This window comes from Botryllus schlosseri, chromosome 4, assembly GCF_051294905.1.
Source record: "Botryllus schlosseri isolate E-star chromosome 4, Bs_hap1, whole genome shotgun sequence".
NCBI lineage: Eukaryota > Metazoa > Chordata > Ascidiacea > Stolidobranchia > Styelidae > Botryllus > Botryllus schlosseri.
In genome coordinates this window covers 3,734,621-3,758,883 of record NC_137239.1, presented here as the reverse complement: position 1 = coordinate 3,758,883, position 24,263 = coordinate 3,734,621, and the positions used below count along the sequence as shown (strand labels likewise).

General features: G+C 40.4%; 2 protein-coding genes and 1 long non-coding RNA gene across 3 annotated transcripts; 2 read left to right on the top strand and 1 right to left on the bottom strand.

Moving 5' to 3' along the window:
- Positions 1-1,988: 1,988 nt before the first annotated feature.
- On the top strand, positions 1,989-5,575 carry LOC145438392 (uncharacterized). Its single transcript, XM_080315794.1, has 2 exons — positions 1,989-2,178; positions 4,991-5,575. Exons 1-2 carry the CDS (start codon positions 2,133-2,135, stop codon positions 5,524-5,526), a joined length of 582 nt encoding a protein of 193 aa, XP_080171920.1. The 5' UTR covers positions 1,989-2,132; the 3' UTR covers positions 5,527-5,575.
- A 10,648-nt stretch (positions 5,576-16,223) lies between these two features.
- On the bottom strand, positions 16,224-18,239 carry LOC145437912 (uncharacterized). The gene is made up of 2 exons (XR_013914777.1): positions 18,070-18,239; positions 16,224-16,896 (listed from the first exon to the last, which is right to left on the bottom strand). It is a non-coding gene; the product is annotated as an uncharacterized LOC145437912 (long non-coding RNA).
- A 5,161-nt stretch (positions 18,240-23,400) lies between these two features.
- LOC145437974 (protein FAM200B-like) lies at positions 23,401-23,736 on the top strand. The gene has a single exon (XM_080315342.1). The coding sequence runs from the start codon at positions 23,401-23,403 to the stop codon at positions 23,734-23,736; it is 336 nt and encodes a 111-aa protein (XP_080171468.1).
- The last annotated feature ends 527 nt before the right edge of the window (positions 23,737-24,263 follow it).

Below are 24,263 nucleotides of genomic sequence, written 5' to 3'. Positions count from 1 at the left end.
TTTCGTCATAATTATCGTTTCAAGCATGGAATTCAATCAATCACATCCCCGATGCTGCTAGCGGCATTGGCGACGCCAGTGCTTCATATAGCAGGGCTATGGTTGAGAAGACTATAGAGTTTGGTCGCTCGCTACCGCACCATCCAATTATGGATATGCTGATACTCCCGACAAGGCACTACAGCAGAGGTCTCAAACACGCGGCCCGCGAGACCATTTTGTGCGGCCCGCGACGGCATTTTGGATTTCGAAGTATTCGACAATATTGAACTCTAATTTTTTTTAACTTGAGAACTTGCAACTCGCTGTAAAACTACTCCAGAAGCCTGAATAAACTACTCATCAAACTTCACTAATACATCACTTTCAAAAATTACCACGCAGTGGAAGATCAACTATGACGTGACTTTACTTGTTTATGATCGTAAAACATGACCCGTTGATGATTCGTGACTGAAAATTGTGATTTGGACTAGGGCGCGACTTTCTGTAGAATCACTCACGAGTACTACTTACGTTACAATCAGAGAAGGACTTTTGTGACTTGGTGCAACCACGCACGCAGCAAACCATGGTGTCCTATATGGTGGGAACAGAAGCAAATCTAACGGCTCAGATAAATTGGTGTACGTCACACTTTCCATTTGGTCAAATGCAATTTGACTGTATTTTTTTACCGGCTTGCCGAGCATGAAATTTAATAAAACGGGTATCAATCGAAAGCTACCGCGATACTGATTGCGAAAATATAAAATTATTCTGCTCGTGGTCCTGGAACTCCCCAAAATAAGCTTCGAATATTGCATTGTAAGTGAGTTTGGTATTGTGACGCAGCAATTACGTCTGGGAGCAGGTGAGGAGCACCGCAAGCTGCAAGCGTATTGGCCATTGTTGCGCAAGCGATTGAGCATTCACACTCTCACTCTCATGCACAGTTGCTCCTGAGCTGCTCAGACGGCATCGTTGCGTCACAATACCAAACTCACTTACAATACAACATTCGAGGCTTATTTTGGAGAGTTCCAGGGACACGACCAGAATAAAATAAATATTTTCGCAATCAGTACGGTGATAGAGAGAGAGATGTGGTATTCTTTTTCGCCTGCACCATCGAGATGCTTTGACGACGGAGATGCGATACGGCCTTCATAGTAAGGTCATCTAGTCTGCACCCCCGGTTTCTTCCCATCGATACCCGTTTTATCAAATTTAATGCTGGACAAGCCGGTCAAAAATTACAGTCAAATTTCCTTTGACCAAACGAAAAGTGTGACGTAGACCAATTTCACTGAGCCGTGTGATTTGCTTGTGTCCACACCATACAGGACACTATGAACAAACTATGAAAACTGGTATGAGAAATGGTAAAATATCAAAAGGTGGCAGCTTGCGTTGCGTAGCTTATTTAGATATCTAAGCAGGTATGGCAAACGCCATTGGCATCATGTTACCTCTTTGATGTATAGTTGAATACATCCTGTGTCATCTTGGGTATCATTATATATGTCATTGTCGCCAATTTAATGTGGCGAGTACTAACTAGTCGTAGCCTACGCTTTACAGCTGTAACACCAATGGATTCTTCGGCGATTGCAGATTTCTATTGCTATGGCACAGTATATCCATTATGTTCAAGTTGTTATTTACCTGTTCCAACATTCGAAGGTAAAATCAAACGCTGATTCTATTTGACTTTGGTAACGACATGATCAATATAGCCTATAGTTATCAGGAGTAGGCCTATGCTCGAAACCCGGAAATAAGGCCTACTTTGAATTCCCCTATTATTGGTGCTGCGACCCGCGGCGCCGTCAAAAAGTAGGAATTGGCCCGCGAGCACATTTGAGTTTGAGACCTCTGCACTACAGTATACTGCATCATCAATGCAATCGGTTTCAACCTTTGAATTTCCGAGGTGATAGGTTCTGGCCGTCGAGTCTAATAATTGCTTAATATCAAAAATGAACTCGCGTAGGACTTGGTATCGGTGCTGTTGAATGAGACAGTTAGTTGACCGGTAGGTTACACGAGTTGACGTGACGCCATTACGTGTAACTTATATTATAGACGTTCGTGTTATCCGGTATTAGTAAAATAGGCGTCGAGGTGTTGATCCAGTGCCGGTTGTCATTATGGGTCGCGTACATCTGTTCAAAGCGTTGTATATGACTCCAAAAGGTAAGATTTTTGATATCGCGGATTTGACCGAGCGTGCGAGAGTGTACAGTTAATTTGCATGTATGATCAATGATCGGGAACTTCCTCTTATGAAGCTCCCTTTATTGGAATTTGAAATGAGTCAGTACATGCCGGAATGAGGGAAAGCGGCAGAGGGTTCAATTCTCGATCTGTAGTTCATAGGTTAGAACCCCAATCGAATCTAATTAATGAATGCTCGAAAAACTCGTATCCTTCCCGTTAAGCGCCCAATGTCACACTGTGGTTGCGTGGAGAGGGAAATGGTACTGTTACAGACCTGAACACCAAACCGACCGATTGCATGTCCATCATCAAGGCATACGGCTGATCTCATCTGTACCTTTACGTACCAAACTATCGCCTTACTACCGCAAGCACCGAATTGTGCAAGTTGACGACCTATATCGCTTCGAAGTATCAAAAGTCATTCACAAATAATTTTCCAATAGTTTGCCTCCTGTGTTTGATGACTTTTTCATGCCTGCTAAAAATGTCCACTCCCATTACACGAGATCCTCGTCTAAAGGAAATATCTACTTACCCCCACCCAATAGCAACTCAACTAAGAGGTCCATCGACTACTCGGGACCTATCATCTGGAACGCATAAGCACCACATATCCGTGAATTGCCCTATAATAGATTCAAAAAAGCCCTACTTAATCACCTCTTGTCGTTACACTAACACTGTTGCCCTATACCTCGCCCAGACATCGCTTCATTGATCATTTGCTACCATCGTTTAATTTTTTTTCTCTATTTTTTTTAACTACTGTAACATTTTTTGTAACATTTTTTACAGCCAGACTGTTTAGAGCAGTGGTCGGGAACCTATGGCTCGCGAGCCATATATGGCTCTTTTGGGTACAGTATATGGCTCTTTGTCAAATATTGATTTTTGTACTTAATTTATCAATATTGCAGCAACTTGACGACTTCTTGGCATGTTTTCCTTGGACCAGAACAATTATGCTTGTGGCTGTATAAACATGACTGGTCAAGACAGTGGCGTATTCAGTGTTAGGGGTTCGGGCAGACGGGCACCCTTTTCAAAATCGCAAAATTCAAGTTGCTTTCGCGCCGGCGAACAATGTCACTCGCGAGTTCGCCGCACCCGACATCGTACGCTTTGAGATCTCAAATTTGCACGATATGTTGATTGATCAAATGATCAAAGAGAATACCAGGCATCGCGGCGTCTGAATTGTCATACAGGCTTCAAATAAACATTGTCTTTCTGATCTATACAGCGAGAAATGAACAAATTCAAATTACAAACGACGTCTTAGCTTTCAGTGTCCACTGTCCATGTTCTTGATTAGTAAGTAGCTTTGTAAGTACCGGTGTTAAAATGTAGGCGTGTTGCGCAAAATGATGTTCGAATATTTTGAGAATTGAGAAGTCGATCAATATTTATATTTTCAGAGCAGTTGCATTCGATGATTACTAATAATTCTTATCAATTACAAGCTATTTATGATGAATTGCGCTATCATAGGTTAGGCTTGATTGTGGCTTGTGGCCTCACCTATGCGGCCCGTGTGAGCTTCACGTGTGCCTTACTTCCCTTTCGCGCTTTATTTTCGAACAATAAATATGAAAATAGTGTGATCTTGGGAGTAAAAATGTTCAAAATCTGGTCATTCATACACGTCGATAGAAAATACCGATGCAATTCCTCACTTGCCACACCGACGTATAGTGGGTGTGTACGGCTGTAGTGACCATTTTCGGCTCCACCTACGCGTGTGATCATGGGTCCTCACTCCTCACATTAAAAAGGAGCACCAAGACGAGCCTACGATGGTATAACTGACGAAAGTAGATTAACACCACTTTAACTGTTGTCTACATCTTTTGTAAATGGTAGTTGTCTCAAAGTTTCGAAAAATATCATATGGCTCTCATTGTAATACAATTAAAAAGATGTCACTAGCAAAGGATCTATGTAACTCAAGTTTCGCATGTGACACACAGAGAAAATGTGACACACACTAGGGCATGTAGTGAGTTCAAATAAGTGTTATGATGACGTCATCGTTTTCAATTGTGACGTAATATTGGATTGACATGTATGGCTCTTTGGGGTTGAAATGGAAAATATAGGGCCAATATGGCTCTTCAGACGCAAAAGGTTCCCGACCACTGGTTTAGAGTCAAGTGTACCTGTTTGATGCTGGTGTGATCAGACTAGATGACCTTCACGGTCTTATCGATCATTCCTATCTAATACCGAATACTGTGCATGTATATTTTCTGTACCACCACCACTGCCGTGTGTTATGTATTTTGGTTTGATGAAAATAAGGACTCTCTCTATCTCTCACGATGATGCAGACAGTACATCAACTGCTCCCTTCCCACACTTCAATGTCATTAAAGTGCACATAGGCATGATTGGATTAGAAGAAATATGTAATGATAGGGGCCTATTCACTCAGACCTCGTATAATATAGTAGCCTATTTATATACCAGAAGCGTTATGGTTTTCGGGCAATGTTTGCGTGTTGATGCATGTAACCGCTTTTGGCGTTTTCGTCCTAGCTTAGGTCCATTTTCTTGATGAAAATTCTTCACTCACTCCGTTAGCATGTTTTCCGTTCTGCGATCTCGGAATGGTAAATAGATTGGAGACGACGTAGCATTGCTCTCAGAGACCCGTCTGATTTACGGCAGGCGGTAACTTCTGTAATTCGATGCATTCGGCTGTAGTATTACCGGAACCATGTATTACATAGGCTAGGGCGTATACCCTGTGAAGGTACACGCCCTTATCTTACTCTTGTTACAGATCTGGTTAACCTGAGCAAGGCCGACCTACGTGATCTAGAGGGTCAGGTGGTGGTGTGCGTAACCGGCTTCATCGCGACCGTAGAGTTCTTCGTCGCATCTTTCGTTTGGCCACGCTATTTCGAACCGACATCACAAATATTTTCTACTTCTATTCTGTTATGCATTTTCTGTTTGATGTACCTTCAACGGTTGCCGATCACGCCAGATCTTCATGACATCAAATTGCGATTGAGCCGGAAAGACGAAAATGACTTGAGGCGGGCGGTGGGCTCATTGCGCGCTACCGTAGCATTGTATATTGCCTGTCTTGGGTTTGCAACGTTAACAGTCCAACCTATATTCGGGGTTATATATCTCGTAGCTGTGATTGATTCTGATGAATTCTATCGGGAGTTAGGAATAGATGCTGGTAACCTATCGGTATGCATCGCTGTCATCCTAGGCGGTATGGTTTTGACAAGGTTTAACATGTTCGGCACGATAAAAAACGTTCAACGGGGCATCGTCATGAAATATTGCCGCTCAGTTGAATAAACAACTTGCTAATACGACCAGAAATATATCTCCTGTAATAAAATCCTGAATTCACAAATCTGTGTCATATATGCGAGTCCTTTTCATGTTCGAGTTGGGGGCCAGTCCGTACGATTACTGGGTAATTGAATACGCGCAGGGAGTATCGATCTGGTCTTAGTATGTGTTGCTCATTCCATAAATGACCTAGCGAAGCAGGCGATAGAGTCGAGGACATCGGTATGTTGTGGAAGTCTTGTCGATAATGTGGCGGAATAGTTAAGCCCCATGCACATTGTTTTCGCGACCCCACAAAATGAGAGAAGAGAATCTGTTGTCCACGACAATCATAGTTGTAAACTTAGGTTCTATTTATGTCATCCTCTCTAAGCACACGTTGTGCTATGCGATACAAAATACAGTTTTGCCGTAGACGAAACGACCCTAACCCTGACCTAGCGTCAACGACCGGTGGGACATTGTTCGATCTTGTCTCGTTGACACTGTCCTCGGTCTTCTCATATATACTTAAGATTTCTCCATTTCTCTACTAGTTGTGACGATTAGCCCGGACGAGTGTCCGCTGAAATATTGGGGTTCATTTCAATGTGAATTCCGTATACGGACGAAGAATCTGCTAGCAATGATACTACAATGAAATAAATTCGACACACAAATAGCTTTACGAGTTTAGGCAGAGAATGGAAATGTTATGATCAAAGTGTGATGTTTGCGTACGAGTTGGAATGCTGCTGTATGAACCCAGCAAAACGGCCAGAAAACAACAATTCATATGAATCACTGATAACCATTAATCTAACATCTGTTGACAACTTTCGCCACCAAATTAATAAATCGTATACATCAGGGGTGACCGTTCTGCGGTCAGTTGATTATTCGATTTCAATATATTAGACTCCGTGCAATCTGAGCCCCACGTAGGCCTACTAATGCGTACCCGAGAGAAAAATAATGCGGCGGTTGAAGAAATCCCAATTTAAAATCGGATGAATGATGTTACTGGACTTGCAACATGCAACAATAGATTAGTAAATACCCGAATACCTATCATCATTAATTATGCGCCAAATTTGTTGAAGCCCCCCCCCCCCCTCAACTCTATCAGCTACCATATTTTTGTGGCTCAAACTCTTGACACTCTTTAGCGCCTACTAGCGGGGTTTACAAGAAGTTATAAACACATTTACATTCAATATCACGTCACACCAGCAAAACTACTTCGTCTATCGACTGCATACAGGAGTGGAGTAAAACATTGGTTCTGATTTGGGTTATCTTCAATGTGAGCTATGGTGATTGCGTGGGTCTACAACAGATTTCAAAACGGGCCGGATGAAATTGTCTGGCGAACTGTATCCGATCGGTAGGTGCGGTTATCTGCTTCTGTGTTCTAACCATGTCAAAAACAACATTTGTTCAGTCCCTTTACGCCCAAAAAAGCACTGGTCTTGGTCCCACCGTAGGGTTATCGATCCAACTCCTTGAGGGGTTAGTATATGTATCTAAATGTTAATTTTGTGAATGAGTTCTGTTAATGATATCGATTCTTCTATATATTGCTATAAAATGCACCAGCAGAATGCACATCGGGTGGTTTCCAGTATTTTTAGTCGGGACCTCATTTGCAATTTGAAAATGTTCCGATGTCCAGCTCAAAAATCGATAGGCTGATACTAAAAATGGTCGGCTTGCCCAGACTTACTCCGAAACAAAAACCAAATTTGTCACGCTAAGTTCGGTTCGGAATTCGATAACACACTAAATATTGAAGGACGAGTGGTACGCTTCCGGCTGGCGTTGAAGAAAAACGATGTCTTGATGGCGAAAATATACAACACTGTCAGACCGACGCATGCATGGAGTGCCAAAATGTCTGGGTGAGACCTATGCTTTATATGACCGGGTCTGCTCAACATCAGCTGGGAGAATGGCGCATTGACATCTTGGAACCTCTTCGTGAATTGTACGACATGGGATGTGTTCGCGATTCGTTCACTTTCGCTAGTAAAATACCAAGCCTGGAATCGTCGAGTTCGAACGTGTTCCTAAGCTCATTTGATATCTCTAGTCTCTTTACGAAAGTTACTCTACAAGAGACTATATATAGTTGTGTCAACGCACTTTACGTCGGCACGGTACAACCACCACCATTCCCGTGCAACGTTTCTGTTAAACTCTTACAGGCCGCAACCTGCTCCGTTCAATTTAGCTTTAACGATGTCATGTAGGCAAATTGACGGCGTAGCCATGAGCTCGCCTCTTGGACCTATCTAGGCTAACATTTCCGTAGGATAATAAGAGGGCGAGCTTCTTTCCCAGCGTGAGTCATCAAACCGTTGTTGTATCGTCGATATTTTGATGATACTTTTGTCATATTCAGGAATGAGTAGGATTGTGATCAGTTTTCCATTCGCCGAAACTCCCTTAACCGGACCTCGCGATTCACAATAGAAAAAGAATGCAATAACTAAATATCATATTTGTACTTTTTAGTCGAAAAGCAGAATACAAACCAATTTGAATCATATATATTCATGAAACCGACATTCACAAACAAATACCCTAGTTGGAATTCGTTTAGCCCTCGACGTAGAAAAATAAACCTCATCGGCACACTCGTGCATTTACCGTTTCTGATATGTTCGGGTAACACACTGAGTTTAGAACTTGACAACATCCGCAAAATCATAATTGTTCACGGTTACCCTGAAAAAGTCATCAGCCGCGGTATAGAGAACCAAATATGTTTATATCCATATGTGGTCAAAGTAGTCAAGAAAGCTACTCGAGTAGAAGTAGAAGTAGCGACGAAAAAAATCTACTCAGGTACGAGTAGAATTACTTCTTCCATAAGCCACATGAAACCAATTGAAGTAGAAGTAGAATTGACTGACTTTAAATCTACTCAAGTAAGTACTTTTGAAAACAGTCTTAATTCGTCCGCATGGACTGTCAAAAGCTGCAAATTGAGCTATGCGGAAGGTGCAGATAGCTTGATAGGTAATAATGCATCCAACGAGGTATCTAATTTCGACAGAATAAGCATTCTTTCGCATCATGGGATGCAAATTATAGTATTGATATGAAAATACGATACCAACTCTTTGTTTACTAGAAGATCGCGTTTTAGAGAGCACCATGGCATGGCGCACTACCCCATATTATAAGACCCCAAGTTTAGGCGAAGAGTAATGCGGAGAAGTTGTATCGGATACGGTTTCAACACTTTGCGCGATTATTATACGTTGATAATATAATATTGTGGATCGTAAAATCTATATTTATTGTAGCTTTATTTTCGGAAAATAGAGGCAATACTACACTTGCTTTTATGCTTCAACATGTATGTTCTGCAGACAAAAGAACTGAAAGTAATTAGAACTTAAAGCATGATACTCGGAATTGATAGTGAAACACAGATACCACTTCTAAAAAGCGGAAAATAAATTTAATGTCTTTTGTCCACAAAGCTGATATGCTAAAACAGGTCAACGTGAGAAAAGCAGGACTTTCCAGATTAGCAGGACACGTCATGGGCTGCTAGATTACGATATGATGGGTAATTGCTATATTGCGAAACGGTGGTTTCAAACGTTATGGTGAGCCATATTTACTGTGATGAAATATTTGGTATGGGCGACAATGCGGTATGAGCGGAACCAAGCAATCCAGTACCTGAATGATATTCACTGAGACTTTCGTGAAAACAAATCTGTAACTTCATAACTACTCTGCGCGAAACGCAACAAAGTTTCTGGGCTTTACTTGACTTTTATGAAAATTTAATGTTGGTACTCCGTGAAAACAGCACCGAAATTCCTCAGGCTATCTTTGATATTGGAGTATTAAACTACTTCTACTTGACAAACTGAAAATAGCGAAAAGTAAGTAAGTAGATCACAAAATATTACGAAGGAGAAGTAGAAGTAGAGAAAATGAGATCTACTTGAGTAAGTACCAGAAGTAGAGGAAAACTACTTGAGTACTTCCAAAAAGTAGAAGTAATTCGTTACTGACCACCTCTGTTTGTATCCATCTACCTTGGATTGGTCCTATTCCACCCGCTTTGAAAAACAATTGATTTCCGCGGCCAACAAGTGTCACAACGCAGTGAAAACCAACGTGATTTTAAGATAACACAACTGCTCCCGTCAACAAAGTAATGTAGTGAACGAATTTAAGTGCCACTGTTATTGTGGCTACGTAGGAAGAACGTCGAAGCATTTGCCGGAACGCATAAACCAGCATATGCCTAGATTTATGAGAACACGTGAATCACGTTTTGTAAAAAGCTCACCCTCAATTGACTCATCCGCTCAAGCTTGACGCTGAGCGTTCAAAGGCCATAAATTCTGCCATTGGGAAACATCTGTTGGATAGTCTTGCTCGTGCGAAAAATCATCGAGACGACAGATTTCGCGTCATCGGGAGGGCCGCATACACTTTAATCTTTGTGCCTTGGAGTCGACCTTTATCAAGTTACATCAGCTCAAGCCTTGTCCACAAAAAGAGTACGCGTACCATCTTACAATAGTACATTGGACGCTCTCCTATTTCAGATCTCATTTCATGCTGGTGACGTCATATTTTGTAATACGATTGTTGATATGCTTAGGAGTACAGAACTTCATGACACATTTGAATAAAATATTCATTTTATTCCCGAAGCTTTTCGGCTGACCCTCGTCAGGGGAATATCGTCAGCAATAATGCGAGAATTCGAATTACTATGTTCAGCAACAATATATATCGCTAATTATGACGTCACACAGAAAATATACAAAGTTGGGAAAACGAGAGAACTGCAGCGTTGGCATGGAGATAGCGAAGAAAAACAGGTTAATGCGCGATTTTCAAATGATACACAAATTCTTTCTGTTGGCATAGACTAGGTTTGCTCATAGTGATGATGGTGGACTCAAGAACAGACAAATGAAATAAATTGCGACCCTTAGCCAATATAGAGAACATGTCCTCGTGATAGTTAGCAGCACACGTATGGTTTTCTAGTAAATGTTTGCCTATAGAAGATTTTTGACCCATGGCCTGGTTATGTTCAAGAACAAGCGGATTGTTAAGCTGCGAATTTGAGATATAAGATTTGACAGACGGTGGAATGTGTTCTTTGGTACGGTCCTGCAACCGTTTCGAAGTTCTCCCCACGTACCGACAATCACAGTGGGACTTAAATTCATAAATTACGTTGCTTTGTTTTATAGCGGGGAGAACGTCCTTTCGCGTTGCAGGAAACATTGGTATCGTGGTAAAAACAACATTGGTTTTCACCGCTGGATAACAGCGGTAGACTGCTGAAGTTATCTGTTTCTCAAATCGATAAGAAACCGGGCCAATCCAAGGAAGATGAATGTACACATCCCTATTTTCACGAGAAATTACTTCGGGGGTTTCTTCTGGTTTGGTATCATTCCAATGACATAACTTTTTACTTATTGTCCGCTTAATAACATACTCTGGGTATCCGTTGTCAATGAAAATTTTACGGATGTAGTCAAGTTCAATATTCAATTTGACCTCGGAACAAATCATCAACGCCCGGTGAACCAAGGTGCCGATTAAATTGATTTTACGACTTTTTGGGCTGAAAGAGCTCCATCGAAGTTAATGACCCGAAAATGTGGGCTTCCTATAAACGGAGGTAAGGAATTTGCCATCCCGTTTCTCCACAAGAACGTCAAGGAATGCCAGGCGATTGTTAATTTCTTTTTCCGACGTGAATTGCAATGCTGGATGTAGTTTGTTTAAATTTTCCAGGAAACTATCACAGTCAGATTCATTATCGAATATCACGAACGTGTCATCGACATAGCGATGGTATGATAAGGGCGGTTTAATACAAGAAGAGAAGAGCTTATCTTCATGGAATCCTACAAATATATTGGCTAGAATAGGACCCAATGGTGATCCCATTGCTACACCATCAGATTGCATTCCACCAATTAATGTCAAGAGTGTGGAGGTTTTCGCCGAATTTGAGATTCTATTAGCTCAATTGAAGCACCGTGAAGCAAAATCAATCGATGAAGTGCCAGCTCTCAAAGCAAGACTTACGGACTTGGCACATTCGTATTGTGGATGTCCAGTTGACAAAGCGGATTTCTTGATGACAAAGGAATGCTTCCGTGCCATAAAATCTCTGCGAAGCAACCCCGATATTCACATAACGAAACCAGATAAAGGTACTGGCGTGGTAATTTTAAACAAGAAAGATTACGTTTCAAAGATGATGAGTATTCTCGAGGATAATTCCAAATTCGTTGTACTTGGCCCGGTCTCGGAATACGACAATACTGCAAAGTCTGAAAGACGACTACAACGACGCCTTCGAATCTTGAAAAACGATGACGTAATATCCCCTGAAGAATATGACTCCATCAGGCCTGTTGGCTCCCAAAGATCGCGTATGTATGGATTACCGAAGACGCATAAAGACGATGTGCCACTCAGACCGATACTCAGCATGACTGGGTCAATGCAACAGAAGTTGGCGAAGTGGTTGATCAACATACTGGAACCTGTTCGCGAACTTTACGGGTCGCTTTGCGTACGCGATTCTTTTACCTTCGCTGATGAGATGCGTCGCTCACAGCTATCCCCGCGCGATAATTTCCTAGGCTCATTCGACATAAAGAGCCTTTTCACCAACGTACCACTAAATGAGACGTTGAATATTTGCGCTGATGCTCTATATAACGGTAAGCTAATACCTCCTCCTTTCTCGAGAGCTACCTTCATTGAATTGATGAGAAACGCTGTGTGTTCTGTTGAATTTAGTTTCAACAATATCATGTTCCGGCAATCTGATGGTGTAGCAATGGGATCACCATTGGGTCCTATTCTAGCCAATATATTTGTAGGATTCCATGAAGATAAGCTCTTCTCTTCTTGTATTAAACCGCCCTTATCATACCATCGCTATGTCGATGACACGTTCGTGATATTCGATAATGAATCTGACTGTGATAGTTTCCTGGAAAATTTAAACAAACTACATCCAGCATTGCAATTCACGTCGGAAAAAGAAATTAACAATCGCCTGGCATTCCTTGACGTTCTTGTGGAGAAACGGGATGGCAAATTCCTTACCTCCGTTTATAGGAAGCCCACATTTTCGGGTCATTAACTTCGATGGAGCTCTTTCAGCCCAAAAAGTCGTAAAATCAATTTAATCGGCACCTTGGTTCACCGGGCGTTGATGATTTGTTCCGAGGTCAAATTGAATATTGAACTTGACTACATCCGTAAAATTTTCATTGACAACGGATACCCAGAGTATGTTATTAAGCGGACAATAAGTAAAAAGTTATGTCATTGGAATGATACCAAACCAGAAGAAACCCCCGAAGTAATTTTAGTGAAAATAGGGATGTGTACATTCATCTTCCTTGGATTGGCCCGGTTTCTTATCGATTTGAGAAACAGATAACTTCAGCAGTCTACCGCTGTTATCCAGCGGTGAAAACCAATGTTGTTTTTACCACGATACCAATGTTTCCTGCAACGCGAAAGGACGTTCTCCCCGCTATAAAACAAAGCAACGTAATTTATGAATTTAAGTGCCACTGTGATTGTCGGTACGTAGGGAGAACTTCGAAACGGTTGCAGGACCGTATCAAAGAACACATTCAACCGTCTGTCAAATCTTATATCTCAAATACGCAGCTTAACAATCCGCTTGTTCTTGAACATAACCAGGCCATGGGTCAAAAATCTTCTATAGGCAAACATTTACTAGAAAACCATACGTGTGCTGCTAACTATCACGAGGACATGTTCTCTATATTGGCTAAGGGTCGCAATTTATTTCATTTGTCTGTTCTTGAGTCCACCATCATCACTATGAGCAAACCTAGTCTATGCCAACAGAAAGAATTTGTGTATCATTTGAAAATCGCGCATTAACTTGTTTTGCTTCGCTATCTCCATGCCAACGCTGCAGTTCTCTCGTTTTCCCAACTTTGTATATTTTCTGTGTGACGTCATAATTAGCGATATATATTGTTGCTGAACATAGTTATTCGAATTCTCGCATTATTGCTGACGATATTCCCCTGACGAGGGTCAGCCGAAAAGCTTCGGGAATAAAATGAATATTTTATTCAAATGTGTCATGATTGTTGATATCTAATGTTCTTTCCAATTCTCTACTAGTTGCTGACGATTACCCCTGACGAACGTCATCCGAAAAGATTCGGGTTCATTTCAATATGAATATACTATACAATTCTGCCATATTGCGTGTTTCTTATTTGAACCGATAGCAGACGATATAGAAAATATTTAGATCTTGGTTGCTCTCACACGTTATTTAGCGTCCACTTGCAACATAATTATTTTATTTATCACACGAGATTTTTCCGCTCCTTCGTCAGGTGCGAAAGTGAAAGTAACGGATAACGATTCTGAATTCAAACATATACGCATATTGTGACAACAGAGAGAATATAACTTTCATGACCGGAAAGTGAGTACCTTCATGACGTCATATACATTACAATCGAAATTGTAATTTGAAACGACGACAGCAAGTTGTGGCACTGAAAAATCCAACTATCCAACCTCATTTTCAGTGAATCATTTAAACCAGTGTTCCCAATTTTTATCAGATACCGCCCTCTGGACCACGAATATAGTGCCCGCGCCCCTCTGCCCACGACCATGCCCAATTCAAAAAACAAATGTTTCCATTTATCACAGCTAATAATGAGGCGTATAAAGCGGGTGTAATATTATCATCCTTCTCTTTATATTGGGTTAAGATATGATTCTAAATCTTCAGTCTGCACGTCCCGTACTGCCAAGTCGGTTTCTGCCGTGAGTCAGAAACTTGGTCACGAAAATGAAAACACGTTCTATCAAATATGAGCGGTGAAGGGCAACGACGAAAAAGTCAACCCGACTCGTGTGAGAGGATTTCTACTTGATGTAATTGTGTGTATACAGAACGATTGATTGGAAATATTGAACTTTGGATTGAGCTCAAAATTGTTCTGCACTACGATATAATCAGCTCCTCAATCATTTCATGCTAGGAAATTTAAATAATGGATAGATTATCCTGTAAGGAATTTCTAATTGGAATGCATCCTGAAATCAAATCACCCTATCCTCGTTCATTTTTTGGGGGATGATTGATTAATGTTTCTCCATCAAAATCGGGTATTCGAGCTGCACGGGTAGATCATGCAAGCTTGAGACTTTGAACAGTTCACGCGCCGCAAAATTTATGGGAAATATCACGGGCCGATTACCGAATCCTGACAATGTCATTTTCATCATTTCGAAGAACGGATATATTTTACTCGTAAATTTTGGAAAATATGCCCATCAAGTAGAACCTGTATCGTACTGTGGAAAATCCACGCTCGTTTGAAACAGAGATCAAAACTACACAAGACAGTATCACCCCTTGCAATGAGTATTTACAGATCAAATACTTCATAGATCTAACAACACACAATGAATCACGGTTTCTGCGGATTATGCCGAATGCGATATTAGTCCATTGATGGACAGGATCAACATTGTCATGTGATAATGGAGTTCTCCGGTACAGCTGAATAAATAGACGGACGACCCTAAACCGGCCTGACTGAGTCGATTTTACATTTTACTGCGTATTTAGCTGCTTTTTTTATATATCGTTTCAACACTACGCAGCACTTGCCTTCTATACCTACACCGTCCACATTTGTTCTCAGCACCCCCTACCACCCAGTTTTATAGTCAGCGCCACGCAACCGCCTATTTCATGCGCTGGCCCACTTTGGGAATCACTGATTTAAACTTAGTCGCGAAATGATCGATCTTCTGTGGTTGCCTTGATCGTTTCCAATTCTACTGTGTTCGGTACCATAGCCAATAAAGGACAGGTCCAACAAAGAGGTTATGATGATAGAAAATGTCCCAACCCCTGTATCATGCAATGCAAGTCGGTTTGATGTCACAATAGACACTTACGTGACCTTTGACACGAACCAATCAGGTTGCAGTAGGATGTAAACAAAGAACAAGCCCGGGCAAGCTTACTATGAGCTCTTATGGAAAAGGGTTGAAAAATATAGGTTTTTAGCAAAATTACATTGAATTGGGAATAGCTGGCTTTGGTGAATGGTAATAACGTAGAGCTAGTATGTATATGCAGTGTTATAACCTACAATAAGCATGAATGATGGCAAGCACGCATCAGCATGGTATGTCCAAATGAATGAATTTCTGACAACTTTTCGGATGAAGCAACTATTGCTGTATTATCCTTAGTCGTATACTATAGGATTGTCGTAGCGAATAGAATGTATTAGAGGAATATTGAGTCAGGATATGTGTGGTATCCATTATGTGGCGTTATATGCGTTCTATTTATGGAATCGACATTTGTATATAGTAGTCTACAGTCTGTATCATTATCTAGCAAATTACTGTTACACTGGACACTTGTCTGCATATTCAATGATCATATTAATATGATATATGTTAGGCAACATGATCTGTTCCCGGCTGAAATCGTCATTTTTTGTTCTAGTTCGTGTATTGTATCTATCAGGATAAATACTGTGCTAATAGCCTGCGTAACATGGAGATGGCTACCCAGACCGTTCCTGGTGTGCGCTTTTACCTTTCCCAGAGCCAATGACATGCATGGAAGAATGTAAAATCTGGATAAAGGCATGTGGACTTCCTTGTAGTCATCTGAATTCTCATTTTATTAAGAAAATGACATCTATTATTGTACCAAAAATATTGAATCGTGACATAATCTAGAATCTAGATCAGTGGTTCCCAACATGGGCGATTTGGCGTTCTAGGGGGGCGAAAATGACGAAGGGGGCGAAAATGGACAAAGGGGGCGATTCGGGGGGGCGATGACGCGTCAAAACGGCTGACATTTTTTTATTTTTATTTTTTTTTAGTCAACCCACGGAAATTTAGTTACAAAAGTGTGTCAAATTAGACATCGAGCCGAAAATTTGACCCTTTTTTTAGTCAACCCGCCGGTGATTACAGGTTTGTATGCCCAATTTTCGGTACACAAAATTTGGGAGGCGATGATCGGTATTGACCTTGAAAAGGGGGCGATAGGTCAAAAAGGTTGGGAACCACTGATCTAGATGAAACAATTCTGTGTTTCAAAATGAGTCCAATCTGAAATGCAGTCACACTTGATGCCACAATCGACTTGGTGTGTGTCTCATTTTATTCCACTCCAGTTTTGTTGCTTGATGGTGTGTAATGTATTGAAATTGTTGAAAACAATATATTCAATAATGAGACGAATAGTTGAAATTGGTAGCGGTGATACGTTGTACGAGTCGACGAGTACGCCTTGATAGGTGCCTGCACAGCAGTATTGCTCTGTAAAATAAACATATTATATATTTTGTGCAGGCTTGATGGATATCTTTTATGAAGCTGCAGAAAGAGGAAGTCGATGGATAAAACGCAAGAAAATCAAATTTCTGGAAGAAGTATAGAAGCACAAAACAGTAAACTTGTCCAGGAAAATTACAAATTGGCGGACAATTATTGCTAGTGAAGTTCAGTTCTCAGAGGAGCATGATAATGTCAAAAGATGCGGAGAAGCAGAAATTTTATGCTAGACTACATTAAATTCTTTCTGAATTGCCCGACTTATCCCACTGACGTCAAATTTATAGTATTGCTGTAAGCATAGTATTTAACTATTGGGTCAGCCATATGTAACTGCTTCATTAAATCGCGTTTTGGCCATGTAGATAAGTGGTTCTTAAAAATGCACCATTTGCATTCATTCATGATTTCTCAAATCTACAATGATTATTGACTGTCAATAAATCACATACAACTTTGAAAGGATTGATGGATTGTGGTACACTTACTTTTGTGCAGGAACTATTTACAGGGAGCATTTAAGATCGAAATAGTAGTTAAATATGTGGATTCGACAAGAAATGTAAGAAAATAATGGAGTTCAGCTATGGTGAGCCAGGCAATGCTATCATGGCAGAAAAGGGATTCACCATTGAGTCTGAAATCAAGAAATTGAATCTAGATTTAAATATTCCTGCACGTGATTTACACTCCTTCAAATGCCTGAGCCAGACTGTTCCACAACAAGAAAGATGGCGAGAGAACGTATTCATATTGAACAGCTGATCGGAAGAATCAAGGAGTATAAAATTTTGTCTGGTGTCATACTATGCAGCATTGTGTATCACAACTAACCAAATATATATGGACTAATTGCATACTCTAATTCAACATTGAAAATTAAAAATGAATGACGCAACATATTCGGCAATTGTGCAAATTCAGTTCCATTGTCAATATCGTAATGCCTAATAGCATGCTACGGATCGTAATTGCGCGGTGCCATGGTCAGTCTGTACCAACAGTGCATGTCTAGATATTCCAGTGGTGTGCATTATTGAAGCTCATTCAGATGCCCAATTTGTTGAATGAACAATGCTCCAGATGAAAATGTTCTAGGATCATTTGTGTTTGATGGAATGTTATAAAACTGAAAACACCAGATACACCAAAATCTACCTTGTGGCAGGAGTTGATCGGTTGCGAGTACAGTGGAGAGATTGCTTGTCAATCACGATGGAGCTCACTGATGCTGATGCAAATCACAATGTAGTCCTTTTAGCTTCAGGTGCTGGATTGTCTTAATCAATGCATATGCATGAGAGCATATATCAGAACCTAATATGAAAATAAATCATGGTTAAAATCAGAGTTGGATCAATTGTAATTTGTAATTGTAATTGAATGTATTTAATTACATTTTTCAATGTAATTGTAATTTAATTGTAATTGAAGCATTTTTATTTTGTGTAATTGTAATTGTAATTGTAATTTGACAAAAATTTTGCTCAATTACAATTTCAATTACATTAAATTGCTATTGAGACCTGACAAGCACAACATAAAACAATTGACTTATAATGCATTCTCTTTAAATGTCGACAAGGAATTTGGTGGATCCATTCGCGGAAGCCCTTGACTGCGCCCTTGCGGGCGAAGTTTTTTTTAATTTTTACCGCTATGCTGGCCTCGGCTGCCATTGTATACAATTTTTAGATTACTAACCAACGGATGGATTCGCAACACGTGACTCACCATTGAATACGCCGAGAAGCGAACTGCAGAGCCGGCTAAAAGTAGCAGAATTGATAGTCCCATAGCTGGCGATCCAAGCGTCGAAATTTGATATGTATGGTCCTAATCGAAAGCTAGTGTCGCACTGATTCCGCAATAAAAGTATATTTCCAGGCAACGGTACCATCCCAAAATAGTCGTGAAAGTCTGGGAATCGGCATTGTTTTGAACAATCGCTGGGCGTAATTGGTAATTGTTGTGGTCATGCTGCTGCAGCGCTCTCACTTTTCAGTACAGTCGGCCCTAAACGGCTATTTTGGAGCAGTTACATTGCCCTGACGAGATTTTATTTTGTATTTTCGGAATTAGTACATCAATAGCTTACGATAAAGACCAGATGCATCAAATTTGGACGCATGGATCGCCAGCTCTAGGACTACAAAGTTTGCTACTTTTAGCCGAGTTTGCTGCTTTTAGCCGGCTCTGCAGTACGTTTGTCGGTTCATTCATCCGTGAATCACATCTTGCGCATCTATCCGTGGGTTGGCAATCTACAATACGATTTCAGATCACGATGCTGCATCGTTACTTCGTCTGGCTAACTAACCAGACCACTGGATATTATATAATGTCTTATCTGACAAAGCACGGTTTTGTTTTTACTCCTCATCCTAATTCCTACGTCCCTCGATAAAAATAATATTATTTCTTTAATTATATACTATATACGCAAATCCAACACGTGCATATATTATAATACTTTTTCAACGACATACTGCACCCTATCCTTAATCCTAACCCATAGGAAATTAGGTAAATAACATTTTACATTTCCAATTACGTGAGCCATAATTACCGAGTATACAAAACACGCTTATATTACGTCACAATGACATCTTACATAGCATACTATGTACGCACATAAACGCATTTATTACTACACAATCTGAACTAGACTTGAATTGTTGTTAAATACGACGCTACGGTTGTCAAGGAGCACGGCTGAATTTATGATTATTCAATTACATGTTCAACAGCAGCAATTGTAATTGTAATTGTAATGTAATTGAAGCATGCAAGGAGTAATTGTAATTGTAATTGTAATTTGATATTTTAGCATGGAGTAATTGTAATTGTAATGTAATTGAAACATGCATGAAAGTAATTGTAATTGTAATTGTAATTGAACTGAAATAATGTAATTGATCCAACTCTGGTTAAAATATCTATTGAAGAAGTCTCTGAAAAAATGTCTTTTTCCTTACTTACCCTGTCTTACAAGTGCAAGACGAATCAATAATGGATTTTCCGAGAACGTGTATTTCCATTGAGTGTGTTATCTCACTTTTCCGCAAGTTGCCATAACATTGGCTGTTCACTAGAATATTGCTTCTAAAAAGAGTGGATTGTCTCCTCAATCTTTATCCCTAAATCGTGTGCATAGCAGTGTTGGGATCAAGTCACTACCTTCGAGTCACGAGTCATCTCGAGTCATTGCACATTTTGACTCGAGTCAAGTCAAGTCAATCGATTTTCAAAGGTGATTCGAGTCAAGTCAAGTCACTCGTTTTTTGGTGGTGACTCGAGTCAAGTCAAGTCAAGTCACGAGTCAAGTCACAATTCAAGTCAAATTGGATTTTCGAAGTATGAGTGATCATTGAAATTCATTATATTTTACTAGCTGTGTAAAAGAGAGATCAATTGGTCCATATCTTGAATCAAATAACGAATATAAAGTTAAATATACATGCAAAAATGCGTTGTATCGCTCACGCACGCGTAGAACTGCTAACAAAATACGCCAGTAACTGTATATAGCTACATCAGGGGTGTCAAACATACGACCCGCCAAATAATTTCATTCGGTCCCGCGCGAAGCAATTCTGAGTATAGGTTGATTTTATCCAACACATTTCTCGAATTTGTGGTATGAAATACTACTAATAAATATTACTTCAAGATTGCACATTTCTAGTCTGTTCTTAGGCCACATTATAACCACCCGACAGCGGAGTTGTGATTTCTAGTCATCGTCAGGAGAAAATCGCTGACAGTGACACCCAATTCAGAGAATGCGAAAAAGTGCATATATTGAGTTAGGAGTTAGTAATATTTTGGAATCATTTGACTGGTGCGGCCCGATAGTGATCTGAATATTTGAATCCGGCCCGCGACGTCAGTTGAGTATGACAACTCTGAGCTACATGCTACATTCCCTTATTATCAGCCAAAATAGAGTATCGAATACGAAGCCTCGAGAAGTTGAAGGAAATTGATAGTACACTAGCCATCTATACACATCCGTGAGAATATAAACGCATAAACTATATTTGTTCGATTTAAATCATACAAGAGGGTTGGAAAAGTTGTGCAATGTAAGGAAAAAGCCGTCCAATAAACAGCGATACATTGCTATTAAATTGATCTGCTACTACGAAAACGCAAGCTGTGCTCATTTCGTTTGTGGTCAGTGTATTTGTGATGTAATAATGTAGAATCAGTGAAACATACAATCAGTGAATGACTGGTTGCTCTCACAAGTGACAACGGCGTATCGTGAATAATCCGAACATGCACAAAATAAATTGATTTAGTCGACATCGTTTGCATGATGACTTGAAATTGACTCGTAAATTTTGCTCCGAGTCACGAGTCAATCCACATTTTTGAAGGACCGAGTCAAGTCAAGTCAAGTCATTTTTGCAAAGTGACTCGAGTCAAGTCAAGTCATACGAAAAAGTTGACTCGAGTCTGACTCGAGTCAAGTCATGACTCGAGTCATCCCAACACTGGTGCATAGCGCTCCATGAAATACTTCGTAGCTTTCTCCGCGGTGTTAGAAGAAGATGCTGTTCCACTCAAATCCATAAATTCGATAGAATCTCCATAGCTTTCAAGTTTCATATTCAATACACAAAAATTGTGATGTGTGGCAGCAGCTATATTTTATAGTATATATATTTCTGAACATGAGATATGCTTGAAAATTTTGCTCGAGACCTGGAGCCTATGAAATCGTCAAAATATGCATTTCCACAATCCTATAGTATAGTATACAACAATCGTCGCTTAATCAGAAAAGTTGTCAAAAACCCGTGCATTTGAACACAGCACGCTGGTGCGTACTTGCCACCATTCATGTTCATCCTAGATTAAAAGCTGCAACCACATACTAGTTCTACGCTATTACTATTCATTAAAGCCAGTCATCCCCAATGCAACGTAATCTTGTTTAAAACCTTCATTTTTCAACCTTTTCCCATAAGAGCTCATAGTAAGCTTGCCCGGGCTTGTTCTTTGTTTACATCCCGCTGCAGCCTGATTGGTTCGTGTCAAAGGTCACGTAAGTGTCTATTAAGTCCGTCTGATACTAGATTTGTCTGCAAAGCTCCAAAGATCGCGGCATAGCGGTAACGGTTGTCGTTGCTCTAAATATGCTAGAATCGCTTACTCGTATCAGACATAACTAAAACAATATATCCTTTCGTGAGATGAACACAATTCAAAATTCGCATTTCAACACGGGACTCATTATTTTCCTCTGAGGGTCTCATTTTAGACGTGTGGCTCAAGAGGCTGGCGCTGGACTATTCGTGCCGGTCATTTCGGCACCTGGATAGTGGACATATCAATGTCGAACGTTTTGGCCAACATTTGGCGGTTATTATATTTCAATGTTTTATTGCCACCAATCATTTTGTCAACGCACACAACGCAGGCAGTCGCATGTTGTACGAAACGTGCGTCTCCTGGCGTGAAAATGCCCAGCGCCAAAATGCTGGTTCATACAAAATATTCGCGGCCCCACAGGCGGCACAGTTCACTCTCCTAGACCAAAGCATCCAAACGGCTTCATACGATATTATAGGCTGCTGTGCATATATATTTGTGGGTTTTCCAAAATCAAGAAATTATAGGTCATGGTAAATCGCGCGGGGCGCGAAAAAATGTCCGAGATAACTAAAAACTGCCCAAAAAGACTGTTTTATATTGATTAATCAAACAATTTTAGCTTCTTCTATTTTGAAATCTTATGTTGCATGTTTTGCAACAAACATCATTATAATATGTAGTGTTCGTCAAATTATTTGGCGTGCCATGAAAATTCATCTCGTGCGCCACAAATAACACGCGTGCTGGGGGTTACCGACCCCCACGATATCAGCTACTCGGTTTCACCCTCAAGTAGGCTACACTACATCAACACAATTTGATTCAATTCCAAGACTGGTCAAATTTAGCATGGCAAGACATAACGACGCCGTGCTGTCTGTAGTCACTACCGGTATATATTTATCTCAAACTATTAACACAGCGATCACCACATATTCATGTTATTATCTTCAAACTTATAGGCCTATCATCTGACTCCAAAATTTATTAACAATTTGTGAATTAGTCGTTCGATCACAAATATTCCGAATAATAATACTTCTTACATAATCAGCATAAGTTATCTGTTTCCATCTAGCACTGTCCGAAGATTTATCGGATTACTGTTACAAACTTACACGTTCTGTACTTTAGAACATTCCGCTAGACAAGCGAACGGATAATTTTATGAACGGCATTACGTGGTTTACATTCATCAAGCGCAAGATCATGTATCGTTGTATAGTGAACGATGATGTCACAATAACATTGTCGGATCAGACGCCACATTGTCTGCACCAGTGTCGCCGAGGTTTCTGCTCATGTTGATTTTGTAATATTATTATTGTAGGCAGCAGCGTTGGCGTGATTTTTCATCGACATCGTCAATTCGCTTGAACTAGTATGAGTAGCAAAAAGAGACAGTATAACGACGATTATATGAAATTTGGATTCATAGATACGATTGTAAAGGTCGACGTTGTTCCACAATGTATGATATGTTTTCAAAATCTGAGGAAAGACGCGATGAGACCAACTCGTTTGCAGCGTCATTTCGAGAAGAAAAAGACATTCTGTCCATCAATTGAAGCCTCTTTTTTCCAAAGCAAGAAATCCTCGTTTGAGAAAATGAAGGCTGCAAGTGGCGAGTGCTTTCGCCGATCTCCATCGGCTGAACTCCTAGAAGGGTCTTTCGTAATTGCTTACTTGATAGCTCTAGCCTGGAGAAGAAACCCCTAGTATTGGCGAACCGTTGGTGAAACCCTGCGTGCGACGAACAGCTGGGCCCGTGTTGGGCAACGCGAGCAGTAAAAAGCTTGCAACGATTTCTCTTTCTAATCCTACCATTAAAATACGCATCGATGAGTTCGTAGAGGATATTGAGTGTCATAGATAAGATTCACGCATCACCTTATTCTGCCATTCAGTGTGATGAAACGACTGATGATGGCCAGCAATTGTCGCGGTTGATGGTCTATGCTCGCTTTGTTGGGTCTACCTATACCTCAATTGAAGAAGACATGTTATTCGGCAAACCCTTAGAAACGACTACTAAATCAGAAGATATATTCGAACTTATCGCCACATTTTTTGATAACAATGATATGAAATGGCAGAAACTTGTTGGGATCTGAACTGACGGTGCTCCAGCAATGATTGGATCACAAAGTAGATTCATTGCCAGGATAAAGCAAAGAAGTCCCACATTTTCAAGCCATTAATCATTTAAATCTGATCCTACAAGGGAAGAATACGAATCGCAAAGG

Bases quoted from the DNA above. Each gene is read 5' to 3' on its own strand.
- LOC145438392 (XM_080315794.1), top strand. From the start codon at position 2,133: ATGGGTCGCGTACATCTGTTCAAAGCGTTGTATATGACTCCAAAAG. The intron at 2,179-4,990 runs GTAAGATTTTTG...CTCTTGTTACAG, and splicing joins GTTGTATATGACTCCAAAAG to ATCTGGTTAACCTGAGCAAG.
- LOC145437974 (XM_080315342.1), top strand. From the start codon at position 23,401: ATGAGTAGCAAAAAGAGACAGTATAACGACGATTATATGAAATTTGGA.